At 46.2% G+C, this 18,085-nt stretch overlaps 1 protein-coding gene across 3 annotated transcripts in view; it reads left to right on the top strand.

Annotated features, from left to right (window-relative positions):
- Positions 1-18,085, top strand: part of WNT5B (Wnt family member 5B) — a 66,181-nt gene that overhangs the window by 34,115 nt on the left and 13,981 nt on the right. For 2 of the 3 annotated variants that reach the window (XM_030263640.4, XM_072923887.1), the window contains exon 2: positions 17,696-17,826. In XM_030263640.4, the coding sequence (XP_030119500.1) occupies positions 17,696-17,826 (131 nt within the window). Of the gene's footprint in view, positions 1-13,221; positions 17,086-17,695; positions 17,827-18,085 lie in introns of those variants that run through there. The other variant, XM_030263639.4, reaches the window with a different exon arrangement.

Here is an 18,085-nt window from a genome sequence, read left to right as displayed (position 1 = left end):
CCCCTCCCGCCCCCACCCGCGCCGCTTGCGCAATGGTACGGTCCGGAACACGGCGAGCCGTCGCCCTGGAAACAGCGCGGGGCGCCCCGCCGAGCGCTGCGCTGCCCCGCGCCGCCGCCGGGGGCGCCACCGCGGCCGGGCCCGGGCCCCCACACGGCACCCGGTGTTCCGAGAGGGGGTGGCACAGCCAAGTTATTCCTTGTTTCCGGGAGGAACTGTCTGTGTTTTATACCTGTCGCCTCTTGTCCTAGCGCTTGGTGTCACTGAGAAGAGCCTGGCTCCATCCTCTTGACTCATCCTTGATGAGGTCCTTTCCCAGTCATCTCTTCTTGAGGCTGGACAGGCCAAATTTTCTCAACCTTTTCTCACAACAGCAATGCTCCAGTCCCCTCATCATCTGTGTCACTCTCTACTGGACCCTCTCCTAGAGCTCCATGACTCTCTTCTACTGGGGAGCCCAAAACTGGATGCAGTACACCAGGGCTGAGTAATGCAGCGGGATCATGTCCCTCAACCTGCTGGCAGTACTTTCCCTGATGTATTACTAATCCTAATTCTTGCCCCGCTTCCTGCCCTTTCAAGTGCAGAGAAGCCACATTGGGTGCTGTGCTGTCACTTATAGATGACAGGTCCCCACCAGGGTGGGAGTGGTAGGGCTGCACAGAGCAGCACTACTTCACAGAATCACAGACTCAATTAGGTTGGAAAAGACCTCTTAAGATCATAAAGTCCAACCTATGACCAGACACCACCAGGTCAACCAGACCCTGGCACTGAGTGCCACATCCAGTCTTCCTTAAACATCTCCATTGCATTTGTTCAACATGACAGGATGAGTTTTTAATACTGTCTGGATTGCTGAAATGCTGCACAAATCAGCCTAGTTACTTATGTGTTTGCTGTACTGATGCCTTCACTAATCTGAAGGAATAGGCTCTATTTTAATCATCCTTTAAATTTATCTGCTACAGAAGCAGTCATGGCTCTGCCTTCACGTACAGATTCCATATTAGGAGATTCTGTTGACTACTTAGAGGTTAAACATTTAGGTTTTGCTCTGCTTTTTTCCTTCCTTTTTGCTTTAAGTTGGAGGCAAGGCGAGTTGAAGGACTCTGAGGCCCTGATCCTGCACTGAGTTCCCCAGGCATATAAACATCACTATCAACATTTGGCTGTGGTTTGGCAGCGCACAAAAGCCAGCAGTGCAGCTCCTATTATTGGCTCCAAAATGGGGTGGCCACATGATGTGAAGCGCTGACCTGGTATTCATTCACCCTGCCTGCTCAAGTTAATTCAAGAAGTTTTTGACAGGTTAACTTTTTACTAGCAGACTTTATGCCGGCTCAGGTGTCACTGTGCTCAGCTCCAGCCAGATCAGGTATCGTCTGCACCCCTGTGCCTGGCACTTGGCCAGAGCAGGATTGGTGTTGGCCCCGCATCCTGCGCTCTGGCTCATTCAGCAGCAGCCTGATCACATGCCTTGGCCTGATCCCGATGAAATTTGTACTCCTGGGTGATCCAGCAATGTGCAGACCTGGTTTTAGTGATTGTGGAGCTGCAGTCACACACAGGAACTGTACTGGGGTGTTGCCCAGTATGAATTACCTTTGTAGTATTATTTTTGGAGTTTGTGCTGGTGGGAGGTTGGTTAACCATCGGATTAATTAAGCAAAAGATTAGGGGCAGTAGATTTCTTTTCTCTGCAGATAGACTGTGCTCAGATCATCTGTAGAGCATCACAGCCAAAATGGAGAATTTCTGTGGAGTGAGGAGCAGGTGAAAGGTGTGGCATCTCATGAGCCTGTCGTGGCAGGGATTCCTTGTCTGGAGGCAGTGGGATTGCTCACAAGAAGGCTGAGTCCAGTAGACATCAGGCAATGTGTGAAGGAAATGTGACACAGAAGTGTCTCAGTGATTGTTGCATTACTCATAACTGGCAAAGCTACAAGCAAGTTCTACAAGTCATTCTCAAAGAGTGCTAATGAAGGCTTTCACCATATTATCCCAAACTCAACTGTGAATCTTACTGTGGAAATAATGTGGAATTTCCTCTACTTAAGCCTTTCAAACCACATTTGAAGGGGAGTAGGAAAAGGTGTGCTCTTTAAGACAGAAAAGCTTACCTGAAATACTTTTTTCTTTTTATCTTGGCACACTGTGTCTGTAATGCCTCTTGTGTGTAGCCAGCATAAGTCAGAAATAGATGATGCATTTTCTGGAGAGTCTGAAATTCCCTTTCTTATGTGTTATATACTTAGACCATCTGTCCTCCCTTGTGAACAGTTAAGGTTTACATTTTGAGTGGAACAGCCTGGAATTTGGATTTGTAATCCCAATCTACTATAGTATTGATCTGGGGGAGAGGAAGGCACAGAAGTTACTATTCTAGCAGATTTTTATTTCTCAGTCTAAGTGACAGGTGTTTGGAAATAGAGGTTCAGAAAGACAAAGTACAAAGTGCATGAAAAGGGCCAATTTGTCACGTGGTTGTTGGGTTGACTTTGTGTTTCCAGGAGTAAAGGAATATGTGCCATGTTTTTCACGATCTCATGTGGTATAAATAGGAGGTGGTAATCACCATGTGATAAACTGCATTTTATTAAAAATCCCTGCCTGTCTCTTATGCACTCTGATGGCTGCTCCATCCCCCTGGAACCATCTTTAGCATTCCAGCTTCTCGAGCAGCTCCTGACAGCCATGCTCTCTTGGAAAGCACTTTCCTGATCAATGCTTCATTTTTTTTCCTCTAGTTACACTGGTATTCAGTGGAGGCATACAGTTTGGCTTGGCAGGGGTTCAGGAGGATCCACATAACTCATTCGTGGCTTCTGTGATTGGAAGCAGCTCGTGCTGATAAAGCTGCACTGTTGTCTCTCCTGCATCTTTTATTGCACAGTTGAGTATAATATCCACCAGGTCTCTCTCTGGCTCCCATCTCAGCCTGGCCTTGTTTGTTACTTTTGCCTGTCAGTTTGCTGGGTAACTTTTGGCTCAAATTAGTCATTTAAGAGATAAGAGAGTCCTTCCTTATCCTTACTTCTGCCACCCTAGTCCATGTGCTTTGTGCATTTTCACAGCTTCAGCTGTGGAATGAAAAACTTGTGAATTTACCCACAGGAATCTTTTTAGCCTTTGGCTTTTTTTTTGCCTCTGGGCACTGGCCATTGGGACTGCAGGACAGAAGTAACACAAAAACACTTGGACAATAAAGCCCATGCCCAGCTAACCCTTCTTTCTCTTTTGATCCATTTAAACCTATATGCAGCCACATTCTATGGGGCTACAGTTGTCCTTCACAAGTTGGCTTCCAGACTTTCTTCATCAGATTTGAAGCATGACCACAAAAAACAACTAAGTTTGATATAACCCATGGTCTTAAACTTGGTTTAAATTTGTTTTAGTAGAGCCTCTTCAAATTCAGTTTGGGGAATGTTTTTTTTGTGTATGAATGAAACCAAAAGGGTCCTTTTGGTACTGTTGCAATGGACAGTAGTTAATGGTTTTAAACTAAAGAAGAGTCAGTTTAGACTGGATACAATTTTTTTACTGAGGATGGTGAAACACTGACACAGAGAGGTGGTGGCTGCTGCATTCCTGGAAACATTATAGGTCAGGTTGGCCAGGACTCTGAGCAACTTGGTCTAGTTGAAGATGTCTCTGGTCATTGCAGGGGGTTGGACTAGGTGGCCTTTCAAGGTCCCTTCCAAACCAAACTTTTCAATGATTCTGTGATTCTGTGTTGCATGTGTGCCTATCTGTATGCATGCACACAGACATATATAAATCAGCATAGGGTGTTCACTGAATGGATTCCCTTTGGAATTCATGCAGGTTTTTAATTCTCATTTTCGTGATCTTTCATTTTTTGATCAGAGAATATAAAGAAAATGTAAGTGATCAGAGGGTTATTTGGAAATTGTAATACTGGGATCCTTTTGCCTATTGAGCTTTGTTGGAAGACTAGTTCACTATGAAGGTTTCCTTAAAAAACAAAGTGGCTTTTTGTACTTTGCAGGCTTCATGTCTCTAATAGATGCTACATGAGGATGTATTTTAGGATTACATGGTTTGTCCTGCACAAAGCAATTCTCATGTGCTATGTATATCCTGAAATCAGGTGGTTTATTCAAAATACACTGTAGTGTGGATATGTGGTTAGATGCTGGGGCAAAATTCAGAGCTAATGTCTCAGTGCAGACTCCAGCTATAGATTAGAGCCTTTTGGATTTGGGTATTTCTTTCAGGTCTTGTTTTTACTTGCCAGTCAGTAGCTGACAAGAACACAACTCTGCTGGTATGAGGGGGTGATGTGTGGGAGGTTGGGATTATATTCCCAGTTTTGCTGTTAAATTGGCCAGCAGTTGTTGCTGCTGTAACAGATTGAACCAAGCGTAAATTAAAGGATTGCTTGAAGAATCAAAACAATTTATGATTGTCCAGACAACTCCCTCAAATGCCATGTGCCTTTCATGTCTGTCTGTCTGTCTGCTTCTGTGGGACAGGACTGTCTGGAGCAGGCAACCTGTGCCCCTGCCCGCAGGCAATTCCTTAGTTTGGCCATGCATGTCCCACCCTTCAGGGCTTATGTGGAGCTTGGTACTCAGTGGTTAAAATCACCCAAGGGGAAGTGCTTTGGGAGGGCAGGATGTAAAACCTCAAACCTGAAATGTTTGCAGTTCGTTGTATTGGGCGCTATTTTAAGTGTTTGGTTGTGTAATTTCTTAGCAGTATCAAAGAAGATACTTGTTTTGATACTTTGATAGTCGTTAGCAGTATCAAAGAAGATGGAGATGGCAGAAAATATCTGATGCAATTGTTATTATTAAAAGCAGAGGCACAAAAACAAAGAGACCTTTCAGGTGGTAATTGCTTTCATAAGCCATTCCTGGAACTCTGAGACCTCTACGACTTGATCTAATAGGGACAGCCCCTGCAGTCACAGCAGAAACATGTGTGTCTGACATGCTGTGTGGTACCTGTTAGAGCAGTGAGAATGAAAAGGTAACCTCACAAGAGCTTTGGGAGGGTACTGATGTAGCTGTGTGGCTCGTAAAACACAAGATTTTTGTACCCATGGATTACAGCAGCATTACTTTTGACTCCTCCCTCTCTGGACTGTGGCCACCAGCACATTTTCAGGTAGTAAATGGCATTCTAAAATTGGCAATTCACTTGAATTGGACCAAGTTATGTCACCTGCCTTCTGAGCACCGGCTCTGAAGTAAGTTCTTGGAGGATAACTGAAAAATAGGGCAATACTATTTTGGAAACATGCTGTGAAAATGAGATTCACAGTTAGAGCTTGGCACAAAGGTGAGAGTTAGAAAATACAGTTTTACAAGGAAGGCAGGCTAAAGACACAAAATAGAATGTTATACTTAATGGAAGATTTGGGTTGCTTCTGGCCAAAGGAAGGTTACTGTAACATTTTAATCCTGAAGTAACAGTGCAGAAACTGTTTGTGCTAAATTCCCCTGACTTTCTGAACATTATCTGGTGCAACTATTTTTTTGGGTGCATGAAGAAATGGTTGCAAAGGGACGTCTCTTTCAGAAACTTATTTTGTGCTTGCTTCTGTTCTTGGGTTCATCTGGAAACTCTAAAACCCCATTAAGGTAATTAAATTCACCAACACGTGTTATCTATCTGTGCATGACAAAAATCTTGGAAATCCTCTCTGGAAATGTGGGGGTAAAATTAAGGACATACACAAATAGGGCAAGTATAGAGTTCACCATGCTGGAGGTGGAACTATAAATGGGTAGAACAATATCTGTGTTTTACACTTGTTCTTTCAACTCGTGTCTACACTTTTCATTTTAAAAAATCTGTAATAAACCATTGCCTATAGTATAATGGAAATTAATGTGTGACCAGATCCCCCTCATGTACAACAAGAATACAACTTTCTCTAGTTCTGATGGTTCCAAATTTTTTTAAAATGTGTGCACACAGAAAAGTATAAGCTAGAAATACGGCTTTTACTTCTGTTTTTTTTTCCTCAGCATACATGCTGACTAAATTATGTGGAAAAGCCTCTTTCGTTCCACTGTTTCACCCTTGAGATCTAGTATTTTCCTAGTCTTGTCAGTGTTGTTGTTCCACGCTTTTTGCCAGCAATCCTGATCTGTATTCTTTAGGTTTCATTTGGAACAGTGAATCCTTTTGTGAGAAGATTATTCCTTGATGCCCTGAAGCAGGAAACATAAACAAAAGTCTTCAGATGTATTGAAATCTGTGAAAATATTTATAAAACGGCAATAGTTGCCACAGGATGTGGGAAGCAACAGGTAACTCAATAATAGTCCTTTGCATATCCATAGCATCTGTCCTGTGGCAAAAGATGTCTAATCATATAATACCTGGAGCTTTGTAGCATTTCAGGTTCCTTTGCAGGTTTGAGCCCTGCTTCATCTGTGATGAAACCAAGCCCCAGCCTGTATGTTCTTCATGGATGGGAAGTGAGTACCTGCAGCTTAGCTTTGTTTGAAGTCCGGGATGTTTGGGCTCACGCTGTCTCACTCTAGGTGCCCAGAAGTGCAGGCATGAAATCAGGTTTTGGAAACTGAGAGCTGAATGACTTCCCAGCGTCACATGCTGGGTTTGTTGCAGGGCCAGGAATCCAACCCAAATCTCCTGGCTCCCTACCCGCTCCCTGAACAGCAAGGCCAGTCCTCAGCTCTGCTTCAAGGGATCCTAGAGAGCGCTGGCATTTTAGCAAGTCAGCTGGCAACTTCACTCTGTTTTGTTTAGAATGGTTCACATTCTTCCATCTAATTCCCACACTGAAAATTTCCAGCTTCCTATTTTTCTCAAGCTGTCCCAGCAAGACATATTGAATATGCAGATATGGTGGCACACACGTGCTTTTCCTGAAGCAACCCCTCAAAGTTTCTTCTGGATGTTTGTTTTACTCCAGTTCCTGTAATCCCCAAAGTGACATTCAACAGATTTTTTTGTTTAACCTTTGTATGAGACTCTCTTTCTGTCTGTCTCTTTATTTGTAAGGTAATGTGGTTTTGGTTACATTTTGCTACATTCCCTTGTGCGTGGAGGAGACACTGTGTAAATGAAAGCACATTATAATTATTTCACACCACGCACAAACGTCTCCTCAGACATCTCCCATGCATGCCTTCTCTAGAACATATTTTTGAATGTGCACATTTCTGTATTTCCAAACCTGTTTATGTAATATATAACTTCTTTCTCTCTACAAGTGTTGAGAAACAGGAGGGCTGTTCACTCAAAGTCTTGGAAGTGCATCTCAGAGGCAAATGAAATTGTGACTGAGAGCAGGAGTAGGAGCCTTGCTAGCCCATTTCCTAATGCTGAATCTCTCTGTACAAAGCTGGCACTGGGCTTGACTGAAGAACTGCATGCTGTCAGCACGAGCAAAGTCAAGACACTGAAAAAGCTGGCTTCTGCTTCAAGTGAGGAAGTTATTTTGCTGGAACAGCATAAATCCTTAATAGGATTTTTTGCTTCCCCTGCAGTGTAGAGACTCAGGCAATTCCTTCTTTCATCCTACACCTTGCCTACTGCAAGGATGGTGCACATACCCTCGTACAGCAGCATTTCTGAGGTCCACACCTGCAAGCAAGGCACTAACCCCCATATGCAATGCAGCCTGCTTCCCTCTCCTGCAAGATGAGCAATTCCTATCTTCTCTGTGGATACACTGAGGTTTGGGGTTGTTTTTTGGGGTTTTTTTTGGGGTGTTTTTTGTTTGTTTTGGTTTTTTTTGTTTTTTTGGGGTTTTTTTGGGTTTTTTGGTTTTTTTTTTTCAGGACAAACAAATTTTTCTTTGCAAGAACTTTGTAGTTTTCCAATAAAGCAGAGATTGCATTCCAGATGTACAGCTGTTCCACCTACAGAAATTCCCTAGTCCTGTCTAGTCGACTTACCCAATAGCATACTGCCAGAGAGAATAAATATGTTCAAGAGGTTGGGGAAAGAATCTCCAGGACAGTAAATATTCTTTTGGGTTGTAGTGTAAAATAGATAATTTTAGTTTTCTCTATCTGAGTGACAGTTGGAAGAACTTAACCCATTGGATTTCTCCCACTGAGTATGTGTTTCCCCTTTAGTTTCAAGGGGAAAATAAACTCTTTTTTTTTCTTTTAAAAAAAGCCATCTCCTGTAGACTGTTCAGTTGTGTGTGGTAAGTTTTGCACAAGGTTTAGTGTGAGCATGGACTAAATAATGACAATATTTACATGGTTTCACTGGTGTTCTATGGCCAGAGAATGCCATTAGTGTAAAGGTGTGATGGGGAGGGGAGGCAGCTCTGTCCCTGCAGGGCACCTGGCCTGATGCCCACCCTGTGCCCAGGGCACAGTTTGGCCACAGGAGAGGCCAAAGCCTCTGTCTTCCAAGCACTGGTTCCTTCTGAGGAAGATGCCCTTCTCTCTGAATTTTCACCAGGAATAAGAATCACTCAGTACCTGCTGGTTTCCTTCCTTCTCAGGGTGATTCTGAGACCTGGTGACAGTCTCACGCCATATGACACTGTTGCAAAGATGACATCACTGTGGCAGGAGAAGCAGTCCTGCCCTCCCTCAGCTCTCCATGGCAAACTGCATTGAAAACTGGTTGGCACTAGAAGTCAAAATATCCAAGTGCCTTTCTGAAGTTTGCAGGATTGTAGTGATCTGAATTGGGCAGCCCAGCTGCACCTGCTGTGGCAACAGTGACTTTTAAATCCCTGTTTGAAGGGCTGCAAAATGTGGGTGTTACAATCTGGACTTTCAGAACAACTCAGGGATGAATTCTCTGGTGCCAGTCATTCATGAGCTTGTACACTGCTTTCTGAGTAGATGAGGTGTTAGATAAGCACCTACTTTTCCCAGAAAATTTAACCCCTTGGAGTTACGTTTCTGGTGGCTACAACATTTTTTATGTCCAAAGCAGGGAAGGAAAAACACAGTTTTCCACAGGCACCTCTGAAATCTGATTCCTTGTTTTGAAGCCTAGGTGTGGGCTGAGCTATTTGGAGGATGAAATTGCCACTGGGGGAGAGCAGGATGTGCTCAAAAAGCCTCACCATGGGTGGAAAGTCAGTCTGGTGACAATTTGCACTGGCTGTGTTGATGTAAAGCAAGTTTTGATTTTGGTTAGCCCTGCTGGGCAGGCAGAGCTGTGGGAGGAGGAGATGGATGCTATTCTAGTGTCTGTACCAAAATGTCACATTAGAGTTCGTATTGGCGAGAGAAGCAGGAAAAAAGCACAGCTTTTTTTGGAAAGCTTTTGGATAGCTTTGGCAGTTAAAATATCTATATAATATGCTTTGAAAACGGAGGCAAAGTCAGTGAAAATGAACAAATTTGAGTAAAGTGTGCTAGCAGCTTCAGTTACTTTTCCAGTTGTTCTTTTTTTCCTTTTTGGAAAAGAGTTACAATGCAGCAAATACTAGCACAAATACTGGAAACTTCATCTGTTATAAATCAGGTAATTTTACACAGAGCCATCTTTCAAACTAATGCTTTGTTATCAGTTTTTTAACACATTGATTTTTTCTTTTCCTTTTTTTGCTATCATGTTCTTGCACTTCAAGCCTTGACCTGATAACACAGGGGCTTTGGCAGCATCATAGCTTTGTGTAGTTCCTGTCCAGGAGGCTGATGTTCATTCTCTGTGCAGTTGTGTCCTCGGCCTGTGTCAGTGAACTTACAAATAGGATCTGTAACAGGATACCTTTATTTTCTGCTGTTCAGATTGCACATAAGTGATTGGTGCTAGAATGAAGTTGAGATATAAATACCTCCTTTTTGGTACAAATTTATATGCAGTCTATGCCCCAGACAGTTTGAATAGGTTTAGCTTAAACTTCTTGCACCCAGAATTAACAGGAAATTCCTTCACTGAAGTGTGACGGTATAGAAGATAAGTTTTGAAATTGGTTAAACTGGTGTAATCTCCTGATATTGACAGGGCTTTATTTATAGTGCTTCAATCTTTACTAAGTTTATTTTTAATATAAAACACAGTAAGCATGCTTGGAAAAAAAAATATTTTCTCTTTGGTTTGGAAACTGTTTGTGAAAACTATGAAGATGATGCAATGATAGACTTGGACATTATTCCCAAAACATTCTGTATTTGAATTCACTGTATTTGAGCAGGAACAACATTTAATTGACAGCAGAAGTATCTGATGGTTGAAAGAATGGAAAAAGCAAGCAGATTTTAATTTTGATCCCTATTCAGCAAAAATGAATAGGGATATACTTACTTTCAGATACCTGGTTTAATGCTTTACTGAATGCACCACAGTTTTACTGTTTTCAACCTGTCACTCAGCCCTTCCTGCACCTCTCCCTTTCTGAAAGGTAAAAGAAAAATAGTGGCTGTCGGGGTTGTGGGGTTCAAGGGATGGGTGTATGTGCTTGCTTTGCAAGTCTAGAGTGGAGGAAAAGCTGACTGCTATTATTTTTATTAGACTAGGCTTTGTAAGAAACACTTTTGTAAGTCTATTAGGAAGGATGAAAATGATAATGAATTTGGATTTATTCCAACGGTTTACTGTTTCCTTTGGAAATGTACATGTCAAGCTTTTCTGGCAGTGATTTAACTGACAGGAGGGTCTTGATCTGACCCAGTCTGATGCTGGTCCCTGTGACCTGAACTGAGGTGCAGAATGTGCAAGACACAGCAGTAATCAGTGCATCTCCATTTCCTCCAGTCATTCACTCCTGGAGAATTAAAAACCACTGCAGCAACAGTTTAACTGTACTTTGAATATTTGATTTCCTTTGGCAGTTGATGAAATGATTACAGAGTATGGAACAAGCTAAAAGGAATCTATATCCAGAGCAAAAATGAGGCCCAGGCCTGTGAGATGTGGAGACAAATCTCAGTTTGGGATGGCTCCACTGGGACAGGGGTAGCTGGACACCCCTTTAGGGAGGATGAAGGTGCTCTGTGCTTTCCAAGATGAGAGTGAGGAAGAGAACATTTAAAGTCATCCAACTGTTTCCATCCCCTGGCCTGTCCTAAAATCTCTGCAGAGAAGTTGCTTTGACTTGGATGGCCTTGCTCTGCCTCCTTGCTCATGTTGTCAGAGAACTTTGTGTTCTTATGTGAGGGCTGATGGGTGTGCTCATAACCACCATAATCTGAGCCTACAGGTCTCATACAAATCCTGCAGGCAGCATCAGCTCCCCAGCAGGACCAGGGCTGCCCTCCTATCATTGCTTGAGGGCTCTGTGCTGTGGTCAGATACAGCAGGTAGCAAACCAGCTCCCAGGGTTGGCCTCTGGAAAACAAAGGAGGGAGATATGTTCTTCTTTTCACTTTTCTCATGTCTTACTCCCCTCTAGGGTTAATCCTTCGTGTAAATTTAACATTTTGGAAAGCTAGATGTTAGCTAGATGGCCTTAAGGGATAGAGTCTTTCATTCTTGGAAATCTGATGTTGGGGAGCAGCAGCATGGGCTTCCTAATCCTGCCTGGGCTTGTGTTTCAACCTGACCCCCCATGGCTCCTTTGATGAGGCCTGAGGAACATTTTCTGAAGATGAAATTCTTAGTGCAATTTAAGGAGATGGGGTGCTTGTCTGGCAAGGAAGCTGTGACACTGTGGGCATCTTAAATAAGCTGCTGATCGGTCAGCAGAGGGTAATGCTTGGTACTTCTTTCAAATATATGTATCTGGATTTGTTAGATTTATAATTATACATAGTAGAACTAGTCTAATTTCTTATGGGACTTTCCCATATAAGTAGAGGATGCTAAGAAGGTTTCACTTTGTGATTATGGATGATTGCTGAAGTGCCAGAAACCCTGGTATTACAAGAGTCGTGGGAACAAGAAGTGCAAAATTTGGGCTAGACATGTCCTGATTTAGGACTCTGGCTCTCAGCTGAGGCTGCCAACATGCAAATAGATTTCTCATGTAAAATGGAACTGGATGGCTTGGATCTGTCCATGGGAATATCATAAATGTGGAGAGTTTCCAGACAGCTATATACCTGTAGGGATGGGTCTGTGTTGCTTCTTTCTCAATTTCAAAAAAAATCTACATCAATTTTGTTTCAGCATGTGTGGCTTCTGCTGAGTCTCTTGCACTTTTCTTTGGGACATCTTGTGCTGGTCTCAGTGGACCAGGTTGTCTTGACACTAGGATTTAATCTGCTGTAAGACCGAGTACGAGTACCACTGAATCCCCTTGAGAGGAAGGAGGATCATGTCCTGATTAATCTTTGGAGTTTGCTTCTTTTCTTGTAGCGGGTGAGATGGTCTTGCTCCAAGTGAGCTCATTGCCTGTCATGAAATACTGTGTTGAAAATGACAATGTTCATTAGGCTATACATATATTTTGTATCTTTCACGAATGAGAGTTTGTTTTATTCATAGAATCATTATCCTTTGTATATATTCTGGTTTCCAATAGCGAAAATGTTTAGTATCTGGCTGCTTTTGTTGTCTGGTACTTCAGCTTTATTTGCAAGCTTCCTCCATTCGTGGTCTCCCTCGTGAGGCACTTCAGGGACAGCTGTCACTGAGTCTGCTGAGACTGGCAGGTATATCTTGGCATTTGCTGCACTACATGCCCTGGTGACAGTGAGGCTGGATGTCATTGGCCGGGGGAGTCATGGAAAAATGAAAGGGCAAGGTAGTGGTGAAAGGAAATCTCGATCTGTCAGCAGGGGTGACAGGTGATGAGATGCAGAAAAAGGTACTGCATGAGCACATCAGGAGATAAAACTGAGCCTGTAAGAACCAAAAGAAACAAGCAGGATATAAGCAGGAATAATCTGCCTTTCCAGCAGAGACAGACAGTGCGTAACAATTCAGTGAGGCGAGGCAATGTCAAGACAAAAGGGCAGACATGAAGGACTGATACACTGGGATACTTTAAGAAGGTTTTATTACACCTTCTGTAACACCCCAGCTGTGTCTGGACCTATGGAGGTGGCTCCAGTTGCTGGTTAAGTAATAATTGCAGTACAAATAAATGAATGCATTTAGATCATAGAAGGTTGACACCAGTACAGGAGTGTGGTGGTACAGTGCTGAGAGAGGACAGGCTGGCAGCAGGGGAGCAGCACAGAACCAGACTAGTAAGGGTGTGGTGAGATAAAAGATTATTTAGGGTTTTGTGTGAAGACTGCAATTTACCTTCAAGTGATTTTGGCTTTTTTTTTTTTTTTTTTTTTAATCTACACTCCCTAAAACTGGTTCAGCTGAATGGGCAAGTATGTGACTTTAATGAGATTCCTGAAGTCTTAGTAAGAAGTGTGGTTAAAGCCTGTCTGCCAGAAGCAGATGGATAGCAGGACGTTACGATACATCTCTCGATGCTGTCAGCAGCAGGTCCATGGCACAGAACCAGAGGGCAGGGATTCCCCTTGGAGCAGCACATGGAAAGCCTCCTTCCTGGGTGTGCTGGTTTTGGCTGGAGTTAATTTTCATCATAGTGGCTGGTATGGGGCTGTGTTTTGGATTTGTGCTGAAACCAGTGTTGATAACTCTGGGATGTTTTGGTTACTGCTGAGCAGGGCTTGCACAGAGTCAAGGCCTTTCCTGCCTCTCACCCCACCCTGCCACTGAGTGGGCTGGGGGTGCACAAGGATTTGGGAATGAACACAGCTGGGACAGCTGATCCCAACTGGCCAAAGGGATACCCCAGACCACATGAAGTTGTGCTCAGCAATACACCCCTCCTGCAGTGAGGAGGAGGAGGAGGAAGAGGAGTTAAACCTTGACGTTGGGCAGTGCATCTCTACTGGCTCCTTAAGCAGAGGAGATTCTACTTCAGTGACTATCCTTCACACCTTGAGAAGTGTCTTGTGTCAGAGAAAGCAGTGAGTGTTTCTGGATGCACTGGACATTGCGAGGCGTTAAAAGCAAGCATTGAACTCCAGTCAAGCTGCAAGAATAAACAGGAACTCAAGCTCTTGATCATTACAGCAAGAATGTAATGATCAGTTCTCCCCAGACCAGAAGAAATCATACAAGTTGCAGAAATGAGGAACACTGGAGTTATGTGGAAGTGATGTTTTCTTTCAACACTCCTTATAGTACTCAATAAAGATTTGTGTCACATTTAGGGACATCCTGAATTTTTAAGAAACAATAAGTGTAGGACAAGGAATTTGCATGAGTAACCCTCCCTTTCTCATTTATCAGGGCTGTCTTCCAGCAAGGATTCAACTCTTTTCACAGTCTGCCAAATCTTTGCAAATGATCTCATGGACGTGACCTCCCTTTCTTGGAGTCTTGCAGCTTCCCTCCAGCAAATATGGCAGGGACAGTATTGGGAAAGCAGTGATAGCTCTCCAGTTTCTTTGCTGTGACTTTGGAAACTGGATGTGTAAATTTATGCTTCATGCACAGTTGTCACCTTTGAAAAATGAACAAAGGCAAACACAGGTACAAATTTCAGGCAGCCAGCCAACACAGGAGACAGTTGCCAAGGGAGCAGACTGTTGAATGCAGCAGAATGCCAAGGCTTACAAAGATGAAGGCTTGCTGCCACTGCTCTGCCTTCTTAGAAGCATTAGACTTTTAATCTAAGGGTTGACATTCATGTCCTGTTTTCAGGCAACAGCTCCTTACTTGGCCCAGGTGATCCTTAGCGCTCTGGGTGCAGGCATCAGACCTGCAGTGCTCAAGCAGGTTCACTTCTGCTGTTTGAGTGATCCATGCCCACTGGAAGGGGTGGGATGGGATCTTTTTCCACAGAAGTATGAGAAACCTGTGGTTTTGGAGTTCTTCCTCCTGCTTCTTCATCCACTTGCATAGCAGGAGTGGTCTGAGTTGGTGTGAGTGGGCTGCTGCAGGGGAAGGATGGTTTGGGGTGAAAGTAGGAGTCACTTGGTTGGGGAAGGATGGACTGGGATGATGGCCAGGAGTGGTGAGGGGTCTGCCTGCAGTGAGGTTGGGCTGTCCTACCTAATGCTTCGCTGACTGTCCATCCCAGCCCACCAGCAGCCCCGCTTCACCCCACCTCTCATCCTCACAAAATTTCACTGATGTCTCCCACCCAGCTTGAGCAAACAACCTCTCAAAGCTGTTTGAACTAGTCCTGCAGTTGGGCTTAAAAAATAACCCAAGCTTTTTATTTACAAAATCAAAACCTCGCATTCAGGATTTTGGTGGCAAGTAGAAACAGGTGCAAGAGGGGAAGACCATATTCTTCATACCACCAGCCAAGTGCTTTTCAGCTTTTGGTGTGGAAGTTGCTGGCTGAGCCTAAATCCCTGCAGCCATGCCTCACCTGCTATTATCACTTTATCTGAAGCCATAAACACAGCCAGTAAAGAAATTATTTCCAGCACCTTAGAAAGGACTTACTTCCATAATTCACATATTAGCTCAATGGCAGTTGCTTTCACCAGCAGCAGATTTTAGGTAGAATTCAGAGTTTGAGACCTCTCCTGCTGAAGGAACTCCTTTAGTTGCTGCCTTGACAGGATATTAGGCTGGCTGCATAAGCCATCTTATCCCATACAGCAATACTTCTGTCTTGTGTTTCAAAATAAGATCACAAGCACTTGCTTGTGCTCACTGACAGTCAGGTTGCTGCCAGCAGTATTCATAACACTTTACTGTTGTTAATCATATGTTGTTAATCAATATGCCTGTGCATATTAATACTAAAAAAGAGATATATCATTAATGCCACGTGTTTCTGGACCAAGTTTCATGTGAGCATCTCCTAGGCTTTCCCAGCTGGAAAAGTTTTTGTTTCCACCACGCCGTGGTACTGTCAGTGGGCCACCAGTGCAGGGCTGCCTGGTGGTGTGTCCTGGCTGCCCCGTGAGCGCTGCGACTGCGCACATGTGCTCAGAGAAGCTCACATGGACATTGACATCACCTGTATTTGTGGAACTGCCTCATCAGCTGCTGCCGTCTCACATTCCTGGCTGGGAGAGGCACCCGGGCGGCTCGCCATGGTTTACTCCTTTCTCAGAATCCAGAGGGTGCGGGCAAAGCTTGGAGATACACTTCTCCCATCATGTCATCTATTTACATGGCACATGCCTTGTGTGTGTGTGTGAGACAGTGAGGGCTTTTATTTTTTCACCCCCTGCCCTAGTTCTTCTTTCTGGCTGTGGCAAGATGGAAAGGTGGGACACTCTTGTTTCTGCCAGGGAAAAGGTTTTCTGTATCTGAGGCGGGCTTGGAAATTCTTTAGGTGACATCACACCATGTCTGTGCAGACTCATTGTTTGTCATGGAAAAGCCATTCATCCATACATAACTTCCTTCCTCCCCAGACTCACGGAGATAAACTTTCCATTCTGTCTATTCCCTATAGAAACAGACCCAAAACACGTATGCGTGGCTATACACACATACACCTCGCCATCCCCCCGTCACGCTCGTGGCTGTGGGAGGAGGAAGAGGGAGGATATAGAAGATGTGAATAAAGTCACCCTGTTTTCTTCAGACATGGATCCCGCTGTGCCCAAGCAGTAAAACTCCCCTCCCACTGAGGTGCTGGGTCGCACAAGGCTTTTTTGTCCTGAGGCTAATTCTGGCACTTGCAGCCCCACATCTGCCTGCCAGGTGAGATGGGCCACCAGCTGCAGGTACAGCACATCTGGATGGGGGAGGAGGAAGCGAAGCGTGCTGCAAACAAACACAGCAAGTCCACCGTGGCGGGTGCAAGGAATTCGATAAAAAATATACTTCAGCAGTCTGAGCTGCCGAGGCCGGTGATTCATGTCTCGGGTGCTGCTTCTGAGGCAGACGGCGAGGCCGGCTACTCGTGTACCCCTCAGCCCGCGGGGACTTGCATGTTCGGCCTGCCTTGGGGACCCGCTGCCGCAGGGGCAAGGCTGGGGGGACAGCAGGACTGGCGAGGAGGCTGGGGCAGGAGGGGCATTTCTCTGTGGAAGAGAGGTGGCAAGCGTGTGCTGCAGGGTAGGACAGGACAGTGGGAAGCCTTGTAGAGATGGAGGCAACAGCGGCAGCGTCGATGCTGTGATGAAGTGGCTGTTTCCCTACGACATGAAGGAGGCAGAGTGTAAGGAGCACGTTAGAAGTACCTGCACGGCGCAGGACGCCTGCATTTGCTTACCGCCGGTGTCCGGTAGAGACAGGGCTGAGGAGCTGCCGGATTGCCCTGCCTTTGAGGTTCGCGGTGATTCCAGAGGGGAAGGGAGAGGGTTTTGGACAAGAGGGGCCTTTGAAGCTTTCCTCCTGTCCACCTCCACTGCCCCTAAAGCCACTAGGCTCCGGTGCCAGCCCTATGGGCACTCGTCGCTGGCGGCCCGGCCGAGCCTCGCAGACCCCCCGCCCGGGGCACGGGGCCGGGGCCGCGGCGTGGGGCTCTTCGGGAGGCCGTTCTGGGGAGGGGGCGGCTCATTTCTGAGCCGCCTCCGCATGACAAAGGCGCTTTGATGTGTCCCGCCGGCTCCCTGCACACCTGCGGCCGCGGGGCTCCCGGGGCCGAGCCGGGGGCTGCCCGGAGGCTCCTGACGCCCGCAAGGGCGAGGAGAGCCCCGCCGTCTGTGCGCTCCCCCCGGGCCGCTCGGGGAGGCTCCGGCGGCGGAGCCCCGGCAGCGCGGCCCCTGCCCCGGGGCCGGGGGCGGGCGGGAGGCAGGGCCGCCGCCGGAGCCCCCGGGAGGCGGCGGCCGGGGGAGGGTCCTGCGGGGTGGGAGGGGGCGGCAGCCGGGCTGAGCTCGCCGCGCCCCCGCCGCACGCAGGCCCCGCTCCAGGGCTTCTCCTCGGTGCTTCTCCGCAGGGCGCCCCGTCCCGGCGGCCGGCTCCACGGGGGCTGCCCCCGCAGCCCACCATGACCGGGCCGAGGCTGGCCCTCGCCGCCGCGCTCCTCTGCAGCTGCACCTCGCCAGTGGCCGACGCCAACTCCTGGTGGTAAGTGAGGGGAGCCGGCGGCGCCTTTGTCCGCCGCGGGCCGGGGACCGGGGACCGTCCGAGCCGTGCGGCAGCTCCTGCCCTGCGCCCTCCGCGGGAGCTGCCCTGCCTCCCGGGCGTCTTTCGGAGCAGCTCGCTTCTCTCCAGGTTTGCCCCCTCCCGCTGTCCCTGCCCAGTTTCGGGAGTGGTGGGGCTGCGTCCCTCCAGGCATTTCTGGGCTCTTTTTGTACGGGCTCGCTGAAATGCTGTCCGGGCTTTA

Source organism: Taeniopygia guttata, chromosome 1A (assembly GCF_048771995.1).
Source record: "Taeniopygia guttata chromosome 1A, bTaeGut7.mat, whole genome shotgun sequence".
Taxonomy (NCBI): domain Eukaryota; kingdom Metazoa; phylum Chordata; class Aves; order Passeriformes; family Estrildidae; genus Taeniopygia; species Taeniopygia guttata.
The sequence above is the reverse complement of the archived record's forward strand: the minus strand, read 5'-3'. Positions and strand labels throughout refer to the sequence as shown.